Source organism: Epinephelus fuscoguttatus, linkage group LG13, assembly GCF_011397635.1.
Source record: "Epinephelus fuscoguttatus linkage group LG13, E.fuscoguttatus.final_Chr_v1".
Lineage (NCBI taxonomy): Eukaryota > Metazoa > Chordata > Actinopteri > Perciformes > Serranidae > Epinephelus > Epinephelus fuscoguttatus.
In genome coordinates, this window is record NC_064764.1 from 13,840,585 (window position 1) to 13,864,967 (window position 24,383).

General features: G+C 41.3%; 1 protein-coding gene across 1 annotated transcript; it reads right to left on the minus strand.

Annotated features, from left to right (window-relative positions):
- Window positions 1-6,235: 6,235 nt before the first annotated feature.
- ralba (v-ral simian leukemia viral oncogene homolog Ba (ras related)) lies at window positions 6,236-22,654 on the minus strand. Its single transcript, XM_049594158.1, has 5 exons — window positions 22,504-22,654; window positions 11,340-11,544; window positions 8,971-9,179; window positions 8,064-8,241; window positions 6,236-7,956 (listed from the first exon to the last, which is right to left on the minus strand). The coding sequence occupies exons 2-5, from the start codon at window positions 11,451-11,453 to the stop codon at window positions 7,834-7,836; spliced, it is 624 nt and encodes a 207-aa protein (XP_049450115.1). The 5' UTR covers window positions 11,454-11,544; window positions 22,504-22,654; the 3' UTR covers window positions 6,236-7,833.
- Window positions 22,655-24,383: the final 1,729 nt, after the last annotated feature.

The following is a 24,383-nucleotide window of genomic DNA, read 5'->3' on the forward strand; positions in this document are numbered from 1 at the left end:
CCTGACTGAAAGTCCAGTTTTGTTTGAACCAACAACCTCCCCTCCCACTGTCACTTGGTGACTTTTTCACTCTTCACATCTGTTGCTCTCAGCATCAACTACTGCCGCAAATGGGTTTACTTTGAAATTAGTTAAAGGCCTGTTGTGTTGCATGAAGACGCCAAAGGCTGCCTTAAGCGTCCATATCACATACTGAAGGGAATGACAGAGCTATGGTACTTAACCCCCTGGAATGAAAGTGGGCTGACAGCTCTGTATCTCACTCTGTCTGTTGGTTTGTTGGTTGGTTGGTCGGTCCAGAAAAATTTCCTCACCCTTTGGCAACCACACTTTTTCCCTAGGAGGCTGAATTTGGCATATAGGTCAAGTGTGTTCATTCCAATTGGCTGAAAGGGGGTGTGGCAATGGGGGTATGCATACATGCACTGGTTGCAGCTATTCACTCTTTTTAATGGAACTGTGAGTGTCAAGTGCATTCTGAGTGTTTCCAACACTCCCCGTGATTATACTGCATAAACTGGTGGATTGTGTGGAACCCTGAGTAACAACCACCCAATTCAATGTACACCACAGCTCAGAAGTTTGTTCTGTTATTCTGCAGCAGGCATAGATTTAATCAAGCTAACCACAGTGGATACGGCGTCCATAATTACACTTTGACACCCAAATTAGAGACTGCAGCTGCCTGATGGCTGTATAAGGAGTGAAGCAGCTGAAAGAGAGGTCTTCATATATGCAAGCTGTTGTGGGTAACATGCAGTTCAGTATGCTAGTAAGAATTATACATTGGTCCTTACCTTTCTGGCATTGCTACAAAATCAGAATAATTGGTAACACAACATAAAAACAGGGTTCAGTGGAACAATATTTTGTTTATTCTGCAGCCTGTTTGAAGCTGCGTCGCTACAGATGGTGAGAGAACCGAAGCTCAAGATGAAACACAGAAGGTGTAAAACTACTCATTTAAATGCAAGGGATTTGTGGTTTGTTAAAAATGTGGAGCACTCTCACTGTTATACTGCTTTCAAAATGGCAAGTCAGCCTTGAAATCCTTAAAAAATAAAGGTATAAGCTCCCAGCAAAATGTATCTCAAGGTATGCAGCATTTGGTAAGTGTATTCTAAATGTTGTTATATAATGATGAATGCAAATATACTTGACTAACATTTTACTGGTAGACTCACAAGATTTGCATTTTTAATTATCAGTATATGGTATGTTTGAGGTTTATGGTGATTGTCAGCAGATGTCTTTTTCTTTGTCTGTTCAGCCAAAGTGAAATTGCAACATGCATTACATCCTGTGCACCAGATTGTTCCCAGGGTAACAGCCTCACAACACAGCATTTGAGGAAGTAAATGGAAGACTTCATAAATTGCATATAGCTAGAATCACTGTGTGAAAAGGAGCTGCAAAATAGACACACTCATATGAACAGTGTTAGGATTATGATTTTCACTCTGCATTCAACATCCGTCACTGAAGGTGCATCGTCGCTCAATTTGTGCGACAGGTTTGGCGAGTCTTTTGTAAATTATAGAGCAGGCAGAGTGAGCCACAATTATTTAGTAAATCACAAACAACAGTAATTATAGCACTTTTAACAATTTTGCCATTTATTATTGGAGAAATTTGTTTCTGACAGGCTAAATGGCCGTTTCTTTCCGGGATGTTTCAGTTGTCAGTTTGTTATTACTCGTCCAAGTGGTGGTCTGTTCAGGTCTGCTGGAGATCTGATGGGCTTTATTGAACACCTCTGCTGCAACTGTAGGCACTCGCGTAATGTACTGCATAATACTGTAATTCATTATGCTCTAACATGTAGTTTTGATTGACTATCAAATGATGTAGCCTGGCAATGTTTGGCATACAGTTTCACAGCTATTGTAGTCCAGATGTCTCATGTCATTCATTGGACTCAGTTATTTGGAGCATTTGGACATTTCATCTACCATAGCCTCATAAATCATAAGAAACCAATACACTTTTAGCAGTCCCAGAGGTTGAACCTTTGTCTTTGATTTCGTGAGTCAAGACAAACAGGAAGTGTTAAAGCTATGCAGTATTTAGAATATATTTTTGGAGGACAATGGGGGGGACAAACTACAATGTAATATTAGTGTTATGTATTCTACATCACTGTTGACTGTTATAGTTTTTGCAAAGTGTAAATATGTCGTTAAAAAACCATCAAATCATTAAAAAAGTCATAGTGTATGCATTCTTCCTCAATCGTATGCTGGCTCCCTAAAATGACAACTTTGAGAACTCTGAGTTACGATATTTGCTTAAAAAAGCTCTAAAATATTTAGTCTAGCTGTTAAGTTTCTAAAAATTTCTCCTGGGGGATTTTCCCTGAGACCGCCCCTCAAGGTTTACAGAAGATGTCCATTAAAAAATGGTCCCCTCCAATGTAGGTGATTGCAGCCCTGAGTGAAAGCAAAGCCTTTAGGCTGCAAAATGTCTGAGTCCAAACTAATTTGTGTAGCAGAACTTTCTTTTCTTTTCTGTCCTACCCCATTAATCACCTTAACTCACCTCAGATTAATTTTCTGGCGCTTTGGAGGGGGCTGACTCCCAGGTTGGTAACTACTACCAGCTCTAAATGGTACAACTCCAATGCAGAAGTATGTCACAAGCTGTTAAACAGATGGGAAATGCTACATGACAATCGGTCAGGGAATGTAGTCACATACAATAAGGAAAGTATGCAAAATATTAAAATTGAAAAACCTGCTTTGAGAACAGAACGTACAAAAATATCTGGGAGAGAACTATGGAAAGTCTCTAATTTCAAAATCCATGAACATTAATGTTCCCATTAGGATGAGCACACATCATCTGTATGATTTAATAGGAATAAAGTAATACCCTGGTCTGACCCTTATCACTTTATATCTAATTGTCTATTAAGGAATTAACAAAAAGCTTAACATGTAAGAAGGGGCTTCAATTTATTATATGAAGTGGTGAGTCTACTGATAGACTCTTCCATTACACTGTTAACCACGGTGGATCTTTTGTACAGTAGATATACACACACATATACACACAGAGACGGGAACATATGAGGACACCATCTGCACTGAGGATTTGCTGAGGGAGCACCTCACTCTTTTTAAAAGGCAAGAATGGCAGGGAAAATAAGAGACGTTTCAAACAGGCTTTCTCTCTTTCTCCCACTGACAGTCATTTGTGCTGCAGTGTGAAGCTGCTGATAGTTCTGCTATTACAGCCTCACAGTGGAGGTAGAAGAAGTATGGGCTGTTGTTTCATGACAGTCCAAATAGGTTTGCTTTCTTCTTCTGACAGCGATAACCGCAGCAATACACTGCTCTGTTCTAAAGTGACTGACATGATGCCAACATTGGCAATATGGTGAAATTCGACATGTGTGTGATCCGCCCTCACAGTAAAGTGCTAAAGATCGGTGTCACAGTTGATGTATACAGTTGACAATAACTGGTTTTTACTTTTTGTCACGTTCATGTCAGTAAATTGTTTATCTATCACACATGATTGTATAACAAATGTTATTTGTTTCATGAAGGAATGATACGGATGATTTCTTGTACTTCTTAATTATGTCTTGAATGGGTTTTTTTGTGCACAGCAGGTAATGTTAACTTTGTCCAAGGAAAGTTAATTATGAATTCTAAAAATAAAATACAAAGATTTAACTAATGATATTGCTGATGTTGTGATACTTTGTGTTAATTAATATATAAACAGATAATTACAAACTATTCATTAATTCTGCATGAACACATTGTTTAAGGGCTGATAAACATTCATTCATTCAGTCAATGGTGAGCATCAAATGAAGCCTAGCAGGGGGACACATAGAGACAGCACTAATGATGCAGAACAGCAGACTGGGTCTTGAGAATACCAAGACTGCCATCCCATGGTCAAAGAGTGAACCCGTCTCCCCTCTGAGACGCACCATACAGACAGCAGGATGTGGCACAGTCGCTAAAATAGGAGTTATTCTCTGTCCATTGCATTCATCTTATAGGTCGAGCACAATTCCACCGAGTCTGTTTCTCTTTCTGTATAATGAAGGACTGTGATGGTGCTTTATCACATGAACATCCTCATCGCCAACATTAGCTCAGATATAATGAGGGTTACTCAGAGGACGGGGGCCCTCTCTACAGAATGATAAAAGACCCGAGAGTGCGCCGGTGACACTGCATCGGTCATTAGCCTGGCTCACTTTGCCCTTTCATATATTTCTAAATAAGTGCCTTCCTGCGGGTTTAACGGACCACCTAATCTGCCTACTTAGAGGTGCAGGGGGAGAGTGGAAATCCAGAGAGGTGAGTGTCAGGCAGGTAAATGTGCTTATCAGAGCTGTGACATGTTTAGCTCCTCTGGTGGAAATGCTGCTACGGGCTTTAAAGCCTGGTAGGTTTCACCAGTGGTATAAATTGAGAGGGATTAGTTTGTTTACGTGAGGTATGCAGCAAATGCGGAACAGTGGTTGCCATTAATGTTACACGTTTAAATCCCCCACAGCATTCCTCTCTGCACTCTTTCTTTTAAGAGGTGGGCACTACATTTAAGAATTCACCTGGTGTCGCCCTGACTGATCAATACTTGTAAATACACAATCCTATCCAAAAGACCAGAGAAGTAACAGTGTTATCTCTGGTGCTGTTAAGATGCACAAACTGGAGAAGCTGCATTGCCAACAAATAGGCGATTGATTTGAGGACATGAGGGATGTTTGAGTGTTGACACCGAAAAGGACTTGATGCTAAAATAGCGCTGGAAGAGATGAACTTTCCATTCCCAGATGATTGTCCTGCCAAATACAGAAATCACAGCAAATCATCAATCCCTGCGGGAGATTCCAAAATAAAGCAGAATAAGGTCACTATACACTCACTTTTGAGCAGTAGCACCCACAGAAATTTTGGGGCCAGATTGGGCCACTGAAAATCTATGGGTGGCACAATAAAACCAAAAACCAAATCCACAGCAATCCTGTTTTAATGTTATGTATACGTTGGGTGATCGATAGCTTTAACTTGAAGTAGTACATGGATTGTGAGGAACAAAACATGAATAAGCCTTCCTAAGTTCAGGGGAGACTTGTGGGTACCCCTAGAACCCTCATTTAGATATCTTGAGGTGAGTGAAACCTCGGTGAAAATGCCAGCTGATTGTTCACCAAAATTTTGCCGAACTTTGTAACGTTAACACCCTCACTGACATGGTTGGTATCAATGGATGCCCTAGGTTATGTAGTTTCACAGAATATAACTACCCTCATGCTTGCTTAAAACATGGCCACGCCACAGCCTCCTAAAGCTACTAATTATTTTCTTATTTTGCCAATCTATCATCTTTTATTCCCAACATAGAGGCACCACTGCTTTCAAGAGACACAAACAAGTCCCTATCGTAGTACTACAGCAACATAAAAGCAGTTCTTAAGTTAAAGTTTGGCCCGTTTTCTGTTTGGACAGGCCCTGTGACATGAAACACAAACTGCTTTCTCATGTTTAGCTATAGAGGACGTGCAGTCGTACTAAAAGTCTGTGATATTTCCTTCCTTTTGCACAACAGAGGGAAGAGACTTCCTGCCATCCTTCGCAAGAAAAGTATTTTCTAAGTGATACATGGTTTGTCTTTGCCTGGTGATGTAGTCAACCCTGTTTTCATGTTGTGAAATGAGTTTCACCAACCCAGCCACCCCGAGGGGTTCAGCAATGAGAGCCCACGACTGGTTCATCTTGAGGGTGTGTTACGCTCATGCTGCCATGTAAGATAAGCCTGTAAGGTTAATAAAAACTGCGGTAGTATATCACTGTCAAATTTGAGAAAAACAGGCCGTTGGCATTCTTTACTAGATGGCAGAGGAACAATCAATGCAAAGTGAGTAACTGCTGGGTTTTTTGACTGAACTGGGACACAGAATGCCCCAAAGGGAACAACAAATGACAACCATAACATTTTACTTCAGTGGGTAATGCCAGGGTAACTGTACAGTGTCCGTACAGTGAGTAGCAAGAGCAGATCCATTGCCTCCACCAGCCAGAGGAGGGCAATAAGCAGCCCTCACACTACTGGAGGGAGCCAATTCACTTTGAATTTAATTGGTTTCAAAATTCAATTAGATCAAATGTGTATCATCTCTTTCTATGGTTCTAATAAAAAAATGAAAATCAGGATTGCTCAGTGTGAACTTGTGACATATGAATATATTTAAAATAATGACTAGCACTTACAAAGAAAAAAAAGGATTTATTCGGCAACACTCTCGCTGCAGAGACAAAAGCACACTCACAGCAGTAGGAAGTAAAAGAAGGGAGGACATGTTACAAAGAAAGGTTTAGGCAGTGGTAGAAACATGTTGTTCACTGAAGCACTTGATTAAACAAGTTAAGAAGTTGGCGCCCTCTTCAAAGGTCCACTCACACAGACACATAAAAGTAGGTAGTACAATTTTCTGCACACTCACCCAGTTAATTAACATACATACTGTACATCCACAAACATAGTCTGATTTTTCTGTGATTTTGTTGGCAGAAACTGTTTAAAAGTCTCCAGTGGGACTCCATTCAGCATGAAGTCCACCTCTTAGGTATTGGCAATGTAGTGCATGTTATTAAGAAGACCAAAGAATGAAAAGAACATCAAAATTTTTAAGAGAAATAAGACATTATTGATTATTATGACATTGTGGACCAGAAGCATGATGGCCTCCTGGATTGTCAACCCCTGTCTCACAGTACAAACTCCAATTTTCAACAATCACGTAAAACAGGAAGTATTCTGCACTGTGAGGAAGGTAGGAAGGGCCAGATTATATGAACATAACTAAAAAATACAAGTAATCACATTACAACCTTCTCTTCACAGCCTTAGAATATTTAACAAATGCTAAAATATCTACATGAAGCTCTGAGAGCTGAGTGATACAAATCCTCACCATAAATTTGGGTTTTTCTGTGATATATAGTCACCAAACATTTTATCTTGCAGTAGTCCTAAAAAAAACCTGCAAAGCATCCTTTGATTGATTTGCAGTAATCAAGTAAGGCCTGATAGCAGTGGAATGAAATTACCCTGTTTGGCAACACGTCCTCTGATTGCACTGATTCTTCTGTGGTCGGAAAATCACAAATCCTTGGAAGAACTAAAAGAAAAACCAGCAGCCTCAAGGGCTCAAAAATGAGAATATTTTTAAAAAGAAATTCCAGCCATTCCAAATGTGCTCTGAAGTCGTAAAGATCAGAGTCTGGACAGATGAATGAATGAGGCCAACATCTTCAATAGACACAACATTAAGTGTCATCATAACTGATCACAAATAAGACAGACAGCAGCATTAGAGTTCCTGGTAAATTGATGAACATAGACTCAAGGGGTCTATACTAACATAGAGTAAGGATTATAAAGGTTAAGATTAAGAGCAGGTAAAGAAATTAAGAGCACTGTTTACTTGACAAAGACTCAACAATTCTGGTGTAAAACACACTGAACCTAAGTCAAAGGCAGTATAATCGCTGAGTTTAACAGTGGAGAATGTCTTGAGCAGCAGAGTTAGTGTCAATGGCAGTTTGGTCATTGGCTTACTGTGAGCCATCAGGAACTGCAGTCCGAGTCACAATCACAACAGTGGTTATCTTCCAATGAAACAGCAACTCAGATTTTATTAATCAAAAACAAAAAAAAAGAGCTTGAGATTGTTCTAATCACTAAACTAAAACCAGCTATTAAAAAAGATCAAATTTCGTTTGAATGACAATGGCAAGGACGCTCTGCTTTGTTCCCCCAACTTAACAGCTGTACTGTGGGTTGTCAAGGTCCATGAAGTGTTCAAAGTAAACAGCATCTTTCTCTGAAGCTCTTCTTGTTCTTCTTGTTCTTTCCTTTTCCGTTTTTATCTTTGTTTTCGGACATTTTCTTGCCTCGAACTTCACGCATCAGGTCAAAAAACACCTGGGGAGAGAAAAACAATCATAACATGCAAACCTGACGTAGATAAATCGATATCCCAAATTTGAAATACATCAATTTATAATACGTGTGAATGTGTGTGGACTCACCTTGTCAACGTTGGCTCTGGTTTTGGCTGATGTTTCGACGTACTGGACGCCCCACTCCTCGGCTTTCCCCCGGGCCTCGTCCACAGATACCTGCCTGCGCTCCTCCAGGTCCGACTTGTTCCCTACCAGCAGGAGAGGGATCTTGTCCTCTTCCGCCTTCACCCGCAAGATCTGCTCCCTGCCGGCACAGTTTGTGTATTGTTGGTATTTTTGCCACTTTTCCATATACATGTCTTTTGATTGTGATAAAATGTACAGTTCATTAAAAAACATTTTAAGAGCTGGGTGGCAAGATCAGTATAGATGCCATTCGGGGCATTTCGTTATTGATGGTGTTCCTTCAAAGAGCCTGGGCCATTTCCTAATTCAAATCATTAAGTGTGTCAAATAATGATTCCCGGACAGATGTAATGACAATCACTTTACTTCTGGTTTCGCAACATTTTGCAGGTGTACATGATTCTACAGTGCTGTTGACTGAAATCTGCACTGGAGCGTCAGCATTTTGTTCATGTTAAAGAGGGGCTCTCTAAATCCTATCCAAACCTCCGTGCCGCAACAAAATATAAAATTGCATAACACACTATAGAAAACCATCAAAGCGAATCTGTGCTGCAGGGTATCTTTTTCTAAATGCAGAGCTCCTAAACAATCTTCTTACCTGGATTTGCATTTTTAATCTAGGACATGGTACTGGCAGATACTCTTATGAAATTTCTTGGACTGGGATTGGAAGCAAAAAAATGCTTGTTTGTGGCCCTTGTCTAGTACAAATGAATTCTACAACAACAATATAACCAAACATTATATCAGCAACATGTACTGGTTGATATGTAATTATTGTAGTCTAAGCTCCCACAGGGTCTTTAGAATCCACACACAGACAGATAAAGGTAGGATACAGTACCTGAACTCCACAGTAGCAGTGAAGGACTCATGCTCTGTGATGGAGAAGACCAGCAGGAAGCCCTCCCCGCTGCGAAAATAGTTGTCCCTGATGGCAGCGTAGTCCTCCTGGCCGGCTGTATCCAGAATGTCGATCTGGACCTCCTCCCCATCCAGAACCACCTTCTTCCTGTAGCTGTCTGCCTTGGTGGGCTCGTAGTCCTCCACAAACTGGGGACGAAGAGATACATTTCTTTGAAAAGGTTCAAGCATGAAAAATGCTACCAGCTGTATTTAAATGTATAAAGAATCAGTAAAGCATGAGCAGTTACATGTAGACTGCTACACTGGTTAAATGGAAGCATTTCTGAGCCATCTAATGGACATCAGACATGACTGAAATACGCAGCTGAGATGCTGCTTGGTGGGAGAGCCAAACGTGATTGCTGTCACAGTACACAATGTATATGGTCGAGCAAGCAGTGGACTTAAGAAAAGTGTCTTTTTACAAGAATCCATGCTGACCTTTTAGTAGTTTTGTAGCAGCTCTGTGACGTAGAAGTCACTGTTGTTCCCTAAATTCATGTTCCTACTTCCATGTAACAGTAGCAGCTTTACAGTTTTCTGAACCATTTTGAATTGAACACTCATTGCATTTCTTTTAAGTTAAAAGCTTTCCATTGGTGAACCACTAAAAGAAAGACTTTAGAGGAAGTGCTGACAAAGCCAACATGTTAAGCAAATAGGTGATATTGAGATTAGGACACTGGATACAAAATAAAAAAGTGAACTGGTTAGACAAAGAGGTGCTTCTGACCTGTGCTTACTGTTGAAACCCTACCTATCACGTGCCATAGTATTTTATAAATTGTAATAATATCTTTATAGGGTGCAATAGCAAATTTTGTTGTATTGTGTGCAGTGACAATAAAGGCATTCTTCCTCTTCTCTATCTATGTGGTCACCCTGAACCCAAAGCAGTATTGAAGGAATACTTCATCCGACCCTGTGGACAAAAGTGGTAGTGTTTTGCCGGAATGAAGCCTACATTTCCCATGAGCTCTAGCGCGTACTGTCGTAAAGATGTTTACCTGGCTCGCGTATGTGTTTGTTTTGGGGATGAATGAAACATCAAGACGGGAAAACTTTGCCCCCGCTCCTATCGGGGATCCCAGCTCACCTCTGCCGTGCCCCATCGCCACCTCTCCGGCATAAGCACCACCGCCGCCGGGGTAAATGCAGCAGTCAGTTGGTAAGGCTGAAGGCCTGTTTGGCGAGCACTTCCACGGCTTCTTGGACTGAGTATGGAGCGGTGCCTCGCCTCTTTATTTCTTGGCACTCGCTGGACTCTGTCGACGCCTGGCTGGTACCTGTCGTCGGCCCGGATGAGGTGTTCCAGCCCCGCGGCCCCTGCTCTCCTCGTCCCCGCTGGCGCGGGGTGAATCTGCGCAACCTGCGGCCTCTGTGTGTGGCTCCCCAGACAGCTAATGCCGCGGACCCGCTGGCTCCTGCCAGGATTGGGCTGGTAAATGCTAGATCGCTAGCGAACAAAACGTTTATCCTGAAGGACTTCCTGACTTCCCGAGGACTGGATTTTCTCTGTGTGACTGAGACGTGGCTGACTGTTGGTGAGTCCAGTGCTTTCACAGAACTTTTACCCGATGATTGCTGCTATTTTAACTCCCGGTGGACGTCGGGTTGAGGAGGAGGAATAGCAACTATTTATAAGAGTCACTAAATGTAAGCAGCTAGGTAAGATGACGTGTGCCGTCTTAGTGCCATAAATCATTTCGTCCTGGAAGTGACCTGGGGTGGACCCGGACACAGTTTCCTAAAGGTATGGATATACACTATATAGAAATAGCTTATCTTCACACTGATGGTCTCATTTGTTGTTGTAGGTCACGCTCAGACATCAGCAGAAACAAGAGACTTTTGTATATCCAGTTAAAAGTTCCTTGTAGCGGCTTTAATTGATATGATTTAAAAGATGTCAGTACAAACAGTCTCATGCAAGGCCGTGAAGTAAGCATGGTCACATACATGTATTTGAACTCTGCTCAAAAGGAGCTAATACACATGGGCACACTCAGGGCACACTACTCGCAGGGGGAAGTGTTTTTTACTGTAACATTTTCGTGAAAATCCATGTGTTTGTAAAGTGCCGAGCATACAACTTCATAAATGAGACTTTGACATTACTGCATGAGTTGTGTGAAAGTTCGTAAATGGATGTTTTAGTTAAGTTTTGCTGTTGTTAATTCACTGTGGACACATGCGAGAAAAACGTTTTCTTCACAAATTCAACGTAACACAGTGAGTAATGGTAACAAATGGTCATTTTGCAGGTTACGTATTCTCATAAGGTGTTCATGGGGTGTGTTAACTCACCTCGTCATACATAAACTGCAGAGTGAGAGCCGACTTCCCCACGCCTCCACTGCCCACCATTATCACCTTGTGCAGTGCCAGAGAGCTCTGGTTTTTACTTTTACTGGTAGCCATCACTGTATTCTTCTTTGTGTCTCTTTCACGCACACATGCACACACACTCACACATACACTTCCTCTGCACTCTGACACTTTCTGACACAACCTGTGAATGACAAGTGGAAACATATCAATACCTACAGTGACAAACCTCCGTACAGAGAGAACACAAGTGTGTGGACAGATGACAGTAGTTACTTCACAGCCTTCCCTATGACAGTAACTTGCTGTGCCAAGGTGCTAGGCTTTGCTCCAACAAATCTTGAATCCTAACCCCCACCATTCCCATTAAAGTGCCAAATTGCCTACTCATGAATCCTGGAACTTTATAAAGTTCGCCATCAAAAGGTCATTGCAGCTGATCAGAAGTAATGAAGCTATCATTCTCCACTGCGAGACAGCATTTAGGGATGAATTAAAATAGGGCACCATGTGCTAGCCTCGTTTAAAAGACGGGAGATGTCATTGGCCATCTATCTGCACTATATGGGCCCTGCCCTCGGAAGGTGAAAGCTCAGAGTTAATTGCTTTCACTTGACTTCCATATCTTCTATCTCTGTCAGACACAACTTTGGAAAACTGACTACGTTGTAAATGTCTGCCTGCCATGTCTTAGCCTGCACTGTGTTTGGATTGAGAGGAAATGACTGTATAAAGACGCCCACATGTGCACAGACTGATCAGTAGGCAAGTTAAAACAGTTAATCAATCTACAACTAGTAGCCGTCAACTGGTTGGATATTTCCCCAACACTACAAGTGCTATTTTAGTTGCTATATCTTTGACCGCAGGATCACATTTCTGTATGATAGGCCACCTGTGGGAAGAGGCCTTGTGCTCTTATTGCAGAGAAATGAAGAATTATAGCTCTATCAGCAGACATTACCATAAACAATGATTGGATATTGGCACAAATTTCAATACTGAGCATCCCTAGTTTGACTGTTATGGTACACTGCATTAAAACGGCCATAAACACAGCCACTAATGGCCTTTTTAATGATTGTTTAATCCTTCAGAGACATGGTCTGGCATTTTGCCTTTCATTGTAATGACCGATAGCTGTACGTGAATGACAGAAAATGACACAAAAGTGAAATCCTGTACGTCTGGATTATAGGATGCATCTTGGCCCACTGAGACAGTCTCCGGGAGTTCAACCAAATAGCCAATATCCTGTGTTCTTATGACACAGCAGAAGTCCAAGCCCATCACTTCCTGTGGTCTAGCCTCCTGACACAATTATACTGCTTTCTGTCTGATTATTACGAATGACATTCAGCATTCATAAGTTAACCCTTCTGCAAATACTGAACTCAGTTTTAGGTGTAAGCACACACTGTTATCTGGGGTCCACCCTTGACAATCCCATTGAGTAGGTCAACAGTAAGAAACCAGTGACCCAACACCCAGCTATTTACTCACCTCACTACCAACTCTGAACAAATACACAGTTGAGCATCTGGTTGGTGATACTGTACATAGATGTCACATAAATACAAACAAATGGTAACTTAAGCAGAGAAGCCTTTGAGTTGTGACAGACACCCTGAGCTGGTATCCTGAAAGTCTGTCTGTCAGATGACTCAATACTGCTGCTGTCACATCATCACTTTTTCCTTTACCTCCTTTCTTCCTATCATTTTATCTCTATCTATAGAAAGAACAATATCTTCCCTCCTCTCAGGATGTCTCACTAATGGGAGCACTAAGCTGATTCATGGCATTATTCCCAACCTGCTCCTCCCTATCAGTAAACATTTCACTTCAGTTCATACAGAGAGATGAGCGTGCACTGAGAGTTAACCAGACGAGGCTGAGGAGAAAAAACAATCCTGCTGATGGCAGGAAAAAAAAACCTCATATATCTTACTCTGGTAGTTTTTTCCATTTTTACATTAAGGTTTCATTAGAAATGTAGAGACAGTGTCATAACCCCACAATAAACAAATAACTGGGCAATTGTGCATGTGAGCACTTGCTGCAACATTTCCTTGCACTGTCCACAAGCAAAAGGGAACATGTGGTTTGCATCAAATTAACCTACACTTTAGTATGCCAGCCATAGTGTGACGGTGGTGGATGCTGAGCATGTGGCACCATGGTTCCACTCTCCCTGACCAGGAAGCCTGACCTGTGCTCTTCCTGTCTTTGTTATCAGTAACCAGGCCAGTAAAAGGTCTCATAGGAAGGATATCCACACAGACATACACACACAATTACACACCTTCTGAAAGAACCTATGCCAAACTCAGCATTTATGCATAGGGGTCACTATCTAAATTATTCACTTGTAACCCACTTCCCTGTGCGCATGTGCACCCACAGATCAGATCCCAATGCTATAAATAAAGCAATCACAGTTGATAAACTGAACGGGGAAAATATCTGCTTAGCACTAAAAGAGCATAGTGCAACTTTTTCAAAGAAGTTCAGACCTCAGGGCAGGTGTTCCTCCATACTTCCACCAGATGCAGTTAACCATGTGGCACAGGGGGCACTAGCAAAAGAGGAATTAGTATTTAGGCTTGACCCAGATATGTTACTGGAGTCTGCTTGGTGCTAGCCCTTTTAGGGGTTGTAGGGCTATGGAGAAGGAGGGGTACAGTCTAATAGACAACTCTGGTCGCTAAGCTCCTGAAATATAGATGACATCAGTGTCAGTGTGGGCTACAAGAATTCATCAGGAGTCCCTTTGGAGAATGGGTCAGTGTTCCCTTCCTGCTCATCTGAACACTCTGACATGAATGCTACAAGGTTTGCCAGGGCACAGACACTAATAAAAGCAAGCACATAGAGCCAAAGAATTCGTATTGATGCTACCAAGCCTGCCAAATCATCAATTTACCTAAAATAGAACATGACCATCAATCAGCCTTGCTCTTCTTTAGGTATGCTTGAGGATGATTAAGAGGTCAATAACCAACAATTTAATCACTTAATTGTGATTCTAATAACAATATGGTGACTGGTATTTGAACATATTCCTATTATATTCTCCAGTTCATGAATATGCCGCTCTCCTTCTTCGGGTATGGTCTGTCACTGAACTAGGTCTGCCCTCTGAAAGTCAAAGTTTGAATCATTATTTGGAGACCCCTCAGTCAACTGAGATTCTTCAGGGTGAGCAGTAGGTTTTTTTTGGTAAGTCAGTATGCAGTGTACTTACAGGGACATTTCAGTCGTCCATTCACACTGCTCTCCAGTTTAGGCAGATGGGCTGACCCAGACTCAGGTTAAGTCTAAAGCCCCTTTACACTGCCTCTTCAAGGCGCGCCATAACAATGTCTGTAAAGCCGGCAGGATGGGATCACGGATGACATGTAATGCATGCAACCCATTGCAGGAGATTTAAATAGTAGGTGATAGCAGTTAGCAGCTAACTCCAAAAGGCCAAATATGTCACCGAATTGGGAAACGAGATGCCGGAGCTCCTGATTATTGCTGTGTTGCATAATTATTATTGTTTATAAAGCACTGATGATGCATATCTTATGTCACACTAGAGACAGGCACTGTTACACGTCACACCTGTCAAGCCTCTTTTGATTCCACTTCATTGGCATGCCATCTAAAAAAATCACACACTGGGAGCTGCATGATGTCACCTGTGGATGTTTCTGTGTAAAAATACAAAGGCGGCATGAAGGTGGGACTATGAAATGGCCCTACAGAGATCACCGTATTAAAAGGGCTTCAGTAAGATCAAGGCAGCTGGCCGGAGAGAGAGGTTTTGCCTGGTCAGACTCCAAGATAATGGTATCTTCAGCGTTCTGCCTAGACGTGATGAATTTACAGTTCACAGCAATATATTATGATAGCCTCTAACATTTGTTTGATGTCTAGAATTGGCAAAAAATGTTGACACATTTCTGAGTCATTGTTAGCATAGTTAGCATATATTGGCTCGGAAGGCTAACTTGGCTTTAGCTCACAGGACTAACTTGGCGTGTTTATCATATTACATGAATGTCACCCTGAACATAGGCTACCTGTCAAAACCTGTTCAACCTCCCAAACTATATGGGGAAAAGTAGGAAATAGTCAAATTATTCATGTTAAACAGCCACATCCAATTTGACTAAAAGGAATTCTGAGTTGGGTACAGCCCAACACTGAACCCTCTCTCACATGTGCAGGTGCTAGGAGTTTAACTGGTACAAACAAACCAGGTGTGAACATAGTGATGTACAAATTTAATGTCATGTACTGAAATCTCTAGATAAAAGAAAGTGAAATTAAGTGTGTGTAAATTCAAGATATCTGTGCCTCAGTTTCAGAGAACCTGATGATTCGCTCTCTCTGCATTCCTGAGGTCACAGAGGTGAGGGGATTTCCTCTCCCCATCTGATGGAGAAAGCAGGGGCTTTACTGGCCCAATAACAACCCACAGGATCCCAAGGATCTGAGAGCGAGATTAGCTCAGTGTGGCTGTTTCTCTCATCATCAGTGGGCTAAATGAGTCAACCAAAACAATCTGAGGTGGCCTACAGTGGGTGCAGCTGAACTGAAACACAGTGATGTTGCACTGATGCTATGTGAATATACAACAGACGTTACAGGATGTGATGTCATTTGAGGGGGGAAAATAATGGTGAATTCCCACTCAAAAATGTTGATATTCATCATACTTGCAAAACATGTTTTTTTTCTCGGACAGCACTGACTCTTGTTACATCTAAACAGATTCCTCCTTGATAGTTCTGCTGCCAGCAATACGCAACTCCCTTTCTAATGAACAACCTGCAAAACTCATGCTGTGTCTCGTCCAATTTTTACTGCTCCTACACTGAAAATGTTTTTCACTAGTACTCCAGCAAATGTGAAGTGGGGACTGCTTCTGGACAGCTACCTATCTAACTAGTCATAATCACAGCTCACTGGGGGAAAAACAATGAGTCACCTCAGTCATGAGGTTTGGGTAACACGCAGCAACTAGGATTCAGGATCCTAAAGTTTGTTTATCACAGAGCAACCAACGATGCACATTTTAACAGCAGATTACAGTGGAGGCATTGCACAAATGTGTTTAGTCAAGATACAGCAGTTATAACGGTCACTGCCGGTGGAGATCAGGAAATGATTTGGCCCAATTAAAAAGACGGTATACGGCAGCAAAGAAGAAATTCTCAAAAAACACCCCACAATGCATACTAACAACTCTTGGCCAGAGGAGTGCACAGAGGAGCCTTTGACGAAACCGGGCAGCAGGCCGGCCAGCGGGGAACTAAATCCTCTCTGTGGTACAATCCTTCCTACTTCGGCAACACTAAGTGAGCTGCTTTTTCATACACACCTCTATTCTAAAATGGTTTTCCTTTTTCTCATTCATATCGACATTATCATGGAAGTGCAAATGTATAGTGAAGCCTTCCACACTGATCCCATTCAACTGCCAGAACAATGACTCAGACAAAACATCACACCATGTTGTGGTACTGTATATAGAGAGCAAATACATACATGATGACATTGTGATGCAAAAGCTGTTTTGGATCTAGCCTATAACACACAACAGATATCCTCTCTAACCTCCCTGCATCCGACCCTGATGATCTTATCCGAACACTCATGTCTTTCCCATTACTTATGCATTCCACTGGATTGGTTCAGGGTGGACAGAAAGAAGAGTGCAGATCTTGGCATGCATTCACTAACAAATCTATTCGTTCCTGCTGAGTAACTCCCAACAGCCCACTACTTATCTCCAACTTGCCTTATATTTTTTCATTTGCCTGACAGGAGACACAACAGGCTCAGTTACATACCACCTACACTATGCTAGAGGCCTGCGGTGCTATCATGGTTTACATTTTGAGGAGTTGTAAGCCATGACAGCAGCACAGGAAAAAAATCTACCAAAAATCCCCTAGTATTCCTCTCCCTCACAGCTCTGATGTGTTAATGGAGCACATGATGCTTGTAAACCTCGCCCCTTGGTGTTTTCTGTACCATGTCAACCGCAAGACTTCCATGCTGGAACCACAGAGCATACTGTAACCTATTAGCTATAGAAATGATGGCCATGTCTGCAAGAGTATAGAGCACATTCAGAAGGCACGTGTGTGTCAATAGATTGATTAGCAGTGGAGCACAGTGGAGGAAAAAGAGGCTGAGTTAAGAGTGATGACAGGGATCTCAAATCTCTCCACTCCACACATACCTCCTACTCAAGTCACATTGTGTTACCATACACTGCATGGCATACATGGCAAACCCAGTTCGTCAGTCTCTGAATATTAACACGCTTAAGTTGTGTTAGCATGTTATTGATATTGCCAAACAAGAAATGACAGGCTCATTAAAACTAAGGTTACTGCTCACCATTTTCTGAACCACACTATGTTTTAACACAGACAGACACAAACACGTAGAACAATGGATAGAGGACTCAAATTGACCGAACTCAGCACAGTTCCTGTACTCTCATGGTGAATTTGCTATGGCATAAAATAGTTGTGGCTCTGAACATACTGATTTATTGGTGACCACATTTAAGAACAGCAAAACTACATCAAAACATCCCTTTGCCAAAGCTTACACAACTTGTGCACTTTCCAACTCTCTCAGTTGTACGCTCAATACTTCCCAAACACACATATACTTTCACTAAAATGTTATGATGTAAAACACTTCTGCCTACGAGAAGCTCGCCCTGGGCATGCCTGAGCACGCACGTTCACATGAGCTCTGCTTGAGCGGAGTTTAAATGCACGCACGTGCCCCAGCACGCTACTTTCCTGTGCAAGAGACTGTTTGTACTGACATTGTTTGGAGTCTGGTTTCAAAGGGAGCATAGATAAGTTTCACTTTCAGTTCAGTTTTAAATAGTGAAGATTTAGCAAAAATGCACGTGTTTGGGAAGTACTGGGCATACAACCGGATGAGTGAGATTTGGATTATACTGCACATGCTGCATGCAAGTTTGTGAACGGATGTTTTAATGTAGTTTTACTGTTGTTTAACAAAGTCCCCAATCAATAAATCAATCAATCAATATGTTTGCCCTAACTTCTTGGAGGCATGTAACAAAAACAACTACTTGATTTACAAATGGTCATTTTGTGGGTCGAGTAGTTCTTTATAAAGGCCCCATACAAAGCCTCTGCAACAACCTAACTAAGGCAAACAGACCCCTATCAAAAAAGTTGAATTATCATGGTGCTCTGCAAACAAATATCTGCATTACTTGTTCCTCTTTCTTGTAAGAAACAGGATGTAATGCTTTTCATAATTGGTCCCTCATAAACAAAGCAATCACATCTACTGCATGTATGCCAGTCTGTCATATTGGCTGCCTTAGGGGGAAGAAAAATCACTTTACCCATAAAATAATTAATTCCCCTGTAAGAGGGAAAGAAAACAAAATTGTCTGATTCACATAAAAAGAGGTTGAGAATTCCTTGCAAAAGCATATTGTACATTTTATCAAACATTCATAGCCCAAAGACAATAGGATTTAATCCTTCCTGTCTTTTATTTATTTATTTTTACTTAAGTAAACAAGAGAGGCAAAATAATTCTCCTATGTACCTGTCTAGCAAGAAGTGCTTTAGATCACATATTTTGGCAGATGACTGTCGGGATTGTTGTCAACAGCTCCCTGCATATTCTGCAATGGCCACATGGGTAAAAAAAAAATTAAAATCCTCAGGCATGGGAAGCATAGTAATTACCTACATTCAAACAAAATATATGAACCTCCCTTCCTCCCAGCTGACAGAGAGCAGACAATTGATGGCGCCTAGGTATGCACTTATCTACATTACTATCTCCTGCACATAATCACTCACTTTCCAAGTCCAGTAAAAAAAGAAAAAAGCCTGACACCAGTCTTTCTGCCCTTTCCCTCTACTTCCACTGCCAACATCATTAGCAGATGGTTTTCTGACTCCTGTGCTATTACACACCAAGAACCAGGTCATTCAGGCACCTCATCAGAAAATGAAAACCTGATCAGAAAAGCAGATGGGGCTCTTTGATATGAGCCAACAAGGTTAGGTCCAAAATGGAGTAAATCAAGTCTTGCAGAAAATGCTCATCGTAGTCTGATAAGTTGCAGTAATAGGGAGGGAACAGAGGGCTGAGCATTGGGACGAAACATTCAAGCGAAGAAGAGCAAGTCTGGAGCGATAGGGATAAAGATCCAGACAGTCCTGACAGAGAAAGAGGAGGAATGCAAAGCCGGCTCAGCCTCATTCACAAGACCTTTCTCCACCCCTGATGTCATTTGCTCGCAATGGGTCTACAACTATGCAGAAATCTATCTGTGCCAGAGTACAACCACAATCCAGCTGCGTTGTTGCTAGAATTAAGCAGATGCAATGCTGGTCAATGCTGATCGAGACTCTGTGCTTTTTAATTAGTTTGAATTTCACTGGGGAGTTTTCACTCCCGGTGATAGTCTTAAGTGTTGTTTCTAGCATTTTCCTGAAAAGTCTGAAACAGCATTTTCTACAGTAAGTAATTATTTGCTATGGTGGAGAAAAAAAATAAAAGCCTGTACTAGGTAATCAGAAAAAATATCAGCCAACCATAGATCCAAAACAAACCCCTCTGCATCAGATTTTAAAACATCAAGGATACTAGTTGAGTGCTACAAGACTGCAAAACAATTCCTGTATTGGTTTCCCCCAGCCTGCTGTGATTGTGCTGAGATCAGCAATGTGCTCATGAGTTGTTTACGGGGGTTGACTGCCTGTCATTCCAGACTTGTTAACTGTGATAATAAGTGACACCTGCTGACTGGCTGACTTGAACTTAACTCACGGGTTTAACCTTGAACAAACTTAACCTGGGGATACACAAGAGGAGATTTCAGGCTATGAATTGTGGGAGACCACACACACGAAACGGCTATTTTCACTGACTGAAGCATGATCTCACTCAACCTGCCGTTATCCTCCAAGGCTTATGACCAGATGCTAATTGTGTGTACAGTGTTATGACCTTCTGGGCTGAGCATGGTGTGCACCATTTGCAGAGCAAACTCGCAAAGAACACTGTGGTCTCATGAATTACATCGGATAATGGTTGTTTGCTGTGTGTCATCAGCAGGCCATGTTTTTTAAGCAGTGGCCCTCATGTCGTGGTGAGTAATGTTATGAATCCAACGACCTGCAGTGGGTCTTGGATGCAGTAATAGTGCTCAGCTCTCATTTGATATTGAGGATGTACTCTGAGATTCGATGTTTACCTCAAATTCCACCACAAAACACTATTATTAATTCAGACGTGTCTAGAGGCCCCGAGCGAATCAGTGGTTTCAACAGTGAATCTTTACAAACCTAAGAAGACAATAAGAGAATAATCAAGAAGCAATCCACACACACATAAGACATATTTAGCTTGTCATTTTAATATACTGCAGTTTCACTATATATTTCATTTTCATGTATTACTCGGAATTCGAATTAGTTATTTTTTGTCATAAGAATGACCCATGAGCATTGGAAGACACCAAATTGGCAATGATTCAGCTGTAGATGATGATGAGTCTTCTTTAAGTTTATTTCAACCCTTTATTCAGGACATTTATATTGTATTTTTTTTTTTATTCTATAAAGCAAGTGATTGCCTTGTGCCACATTAGTCAAAACTAATGTCTCAGGACTGTGAAATCTGTCAACAACAAACAGGCTTTGCTTATGGATAATATTGCCTTAGGGGTGTAGCCATCAGATAAAAGCCAACAAGCACCGAGTGAGTGATCGATCATTCTTTCCCCTGCACGTATTGAGTAAATAACAGGACTAATCTGGAGTGGAGCACATCCCTAATGCACACCACCAAATCCTGTATTTATAAAGTAAAGCAGACAATGGTGAAAACATGATAAATCAGCTTGTTTAAGTGTTTTTTTTAGGTTGTTTAAACTAGGCCTTAATTACCCGTGAGACAGGAGGATCTGGATGATGAATTATATTTGTCATTTTCCCCTGATACCAAAAAAAAAAAGAGTATTATTAATGAGATGGAATAAGTGTGTTGCTTTGCCAAAACTACCCCCAATGTCTCAAAACATTTTCTGGCTGCCCTAACAGGAGTAAGGGCACAGGGATCAGCAGAGGTCCTCCTTACCTGGGTTACAATAGGTTCACTAGACAATAAGAGATTTACCTCTCTAATTCCCTTTAGTAGATTGTCCATAAAGGAGATATCATGTGGAAACACCTGCATTAGACCTCACATAATTAACTAACACATGTCAAACTAGTGTGGTGGAAAACTACTGTCGCAGTTTTTGCTGACAGTTAGGATTATAAGCACGTTAGCCGAAGAAAGCATAAGCCAGCCTGGGTGTGTCATCTCCTCACAGGGGAAAACTTTCCAGCACAACCCTGCTGGCGTAATTCTCAACGGAAATATAGGTGAAAGCAGCTAACTTTAACAATGAGCTAACGTTAATGAAGCATATTAGCTCCACGTAACCACCGGCAACACCTACATTATAACATTATGTGCCAAACGGTAACTTAGCGCTAGCATAACTTGTAAAGTTTATAACGGCTTTATAAGCTAACGCTAACGTTAATGTCTAACGACAGCTGGCCATCATCACAAAGCTCATAAACATGGACTTTGGTAATACGACTACCGTTTTTGCTAAACAAGTAGCACCACAACGTTGGTGAAAAGAATGCAAATATATTAAAAATCATTTGCTCTTATCATTTCTAAAAAAGAAAGCAAATTGAACACAAATGAAAGCTAATGTTGACCATACGTTAACCCTAAACAACAATAACTGGTAACGCTAGCTAACCGACACATAACTTACCAGCGGTTATTAATGTTACATCTAATGTTAGCGTTGTACCAGTTTCACATAGTCACACATGAAACGCAAACTACGACACCAAAGCAGACATTTAAATTAGTTAGTTTAACCTAAGAAGAATTAGGGGCTCTTTGAACGCATCTTTACGTTAAGCGGTCAGCCCTCGGGGTCCACTGGTCGCTCGTCCTTCCTTAAAACAGGTGTGGTACTTTGATACTCTCTAACGGCCGTGTACATAAAAACACACAGTTATTACACTCTAATAACAAAATGTTGAAGCCTTACCAAAGCAGGATTTGTATTTCTGCCGTCGGTTGATGTTATCTTGATGACTGCATTAATGGTGCATTTCGGGACATTGGTTCTCCAAAAGCAAACCGCTCCTGCAACAAAAGCCCCACCTTCCGGATGTGAAAACTCCAGATGACAGGATGTAACGTCACGCACTCTGTCGCTGTTTATTTGGATTTTCAGTCAGAGGTATCTGTTTCAGTGAAATGAGTCACGTAAGACGAGGTTGGTCATCGCTGACTTGTGGAACAACTAACTCACTTTAAACGAAAAATAATCTTAAATAAATTACCAAATAGATTCCAGTAAACCACATACAGGTACAAATGTGTTTTGTTTTTAGCTCTTAACCACTTTTTAACACAAATTAAGTATCCTTAATAAGTTTACCGACCGTTTTATTTTATTTTTAATAGTTTCATTTTTTCACATACGGTTTCAGGCAGCCATTGCCCAATACAACTCTGGAACAAAATAATGTTTATAATGATGGATAACAAACATGATACACAGCTACAGCCACATTATTGTATTTTGTTTTATTTAATCAACAAATCTGCTGATTATTTTATTGACTGATTACAATATAAATGGGGCGGCACGGTGGTGTGGTGGTTAGCCCTCCCGGCAACCCTCACAGCAAGAGGGTTGCCGGTTCGATCCCGGGCGTGGGAGCTCTTCTGTGCGGAGTTTGCATGTTCTCCCCGTGTCAGCGTGGGTTCTCTCCGGGCACTCCGGCTTCCTCCCACAGTCCAAAGACATGCAGACTGGGGACTAGGTTAACTGGTAACTCTAAATTGTCCGTAGGTGTGAATGTGAGCATGAATGGTTGTTTGTCTCTATGTGTCAGCCCTGCGATAGTCTGGCAACCTGTCCAGGGTGTACCCCGCCTCTCGCCCGATGTCAGCTGGGATAGGCTCCAGGCCCCCTGCGACCCTCAAGAGGATGAAGCGGTTAGAAGATGAATGAATGAATTACAATGTAAATGGACATCCCCCCCCCCCCCCCCCCCCCCTTTTTAAAAAAAAAAAAAAAATTGGTCCCCTATAGAGCTCTATAGTTTCCATTTGTTCCAATGCTACCAAATTTCTAAAACTCATATTAAAGTTTGCAAAATGTTTAGCAAACATACAAAACCACTGACTTCTTGAGTAACAGAATATCTTCGTCTTTGGTTAAACTTTAACACTAGTAACCTGTAAAACCCCTCTGGATCTAATTTCAAAAGTGCTAAAAAATTGTGTGCACTCCTCTGTGCAACAAATTGCTGACATCTGAGGCCAGCTGCCTTTTCACTGATAGCCAGTGAGCATGTTGAAAAAGCTTGACTATTTGTTTCTCAAAATTACAGAAGAAAATATGACAGAAGAAAACATGTCATCCAGCAATTACTGTTTGAACAGAGGATGGAGGATAGAGGATGACAGCGGCAATTGAAATCGGCAAAAACACATTTAATTTGTTTTTTCCATCAACACTGACTTTGTTTTGACAAAACATATCTGTGATTTTATCTTCCCTCAAAATGGTTGCTTCAGAGAAGTCAAGACAAATGGTCAGGTTTCAGTTAGGAAAAGACACTTTTATGACAGTACAATAGATGAAGTTCTATTAAAATGGAGTTTAGTGAAGCTCATACGGTACAGGTAGTGCAATTGTTTTATTGCAGTGCAGTAATAGCGCCCTCTATGACCCTGAATAAGACTAAGTAAGTATAGAAAATAAATGGATGGAAGGTAATGGTACAACTAGGGGGCTTTTTTAGGTCATATTTATAGAGATGAGTAAAGGCTTGTCATTATGCTCTCCCAACAGAATTTTTTAGCACAGCTTCATAGACATCGGCCTCAAACATGAAAAGAAGGTTAAGGTGT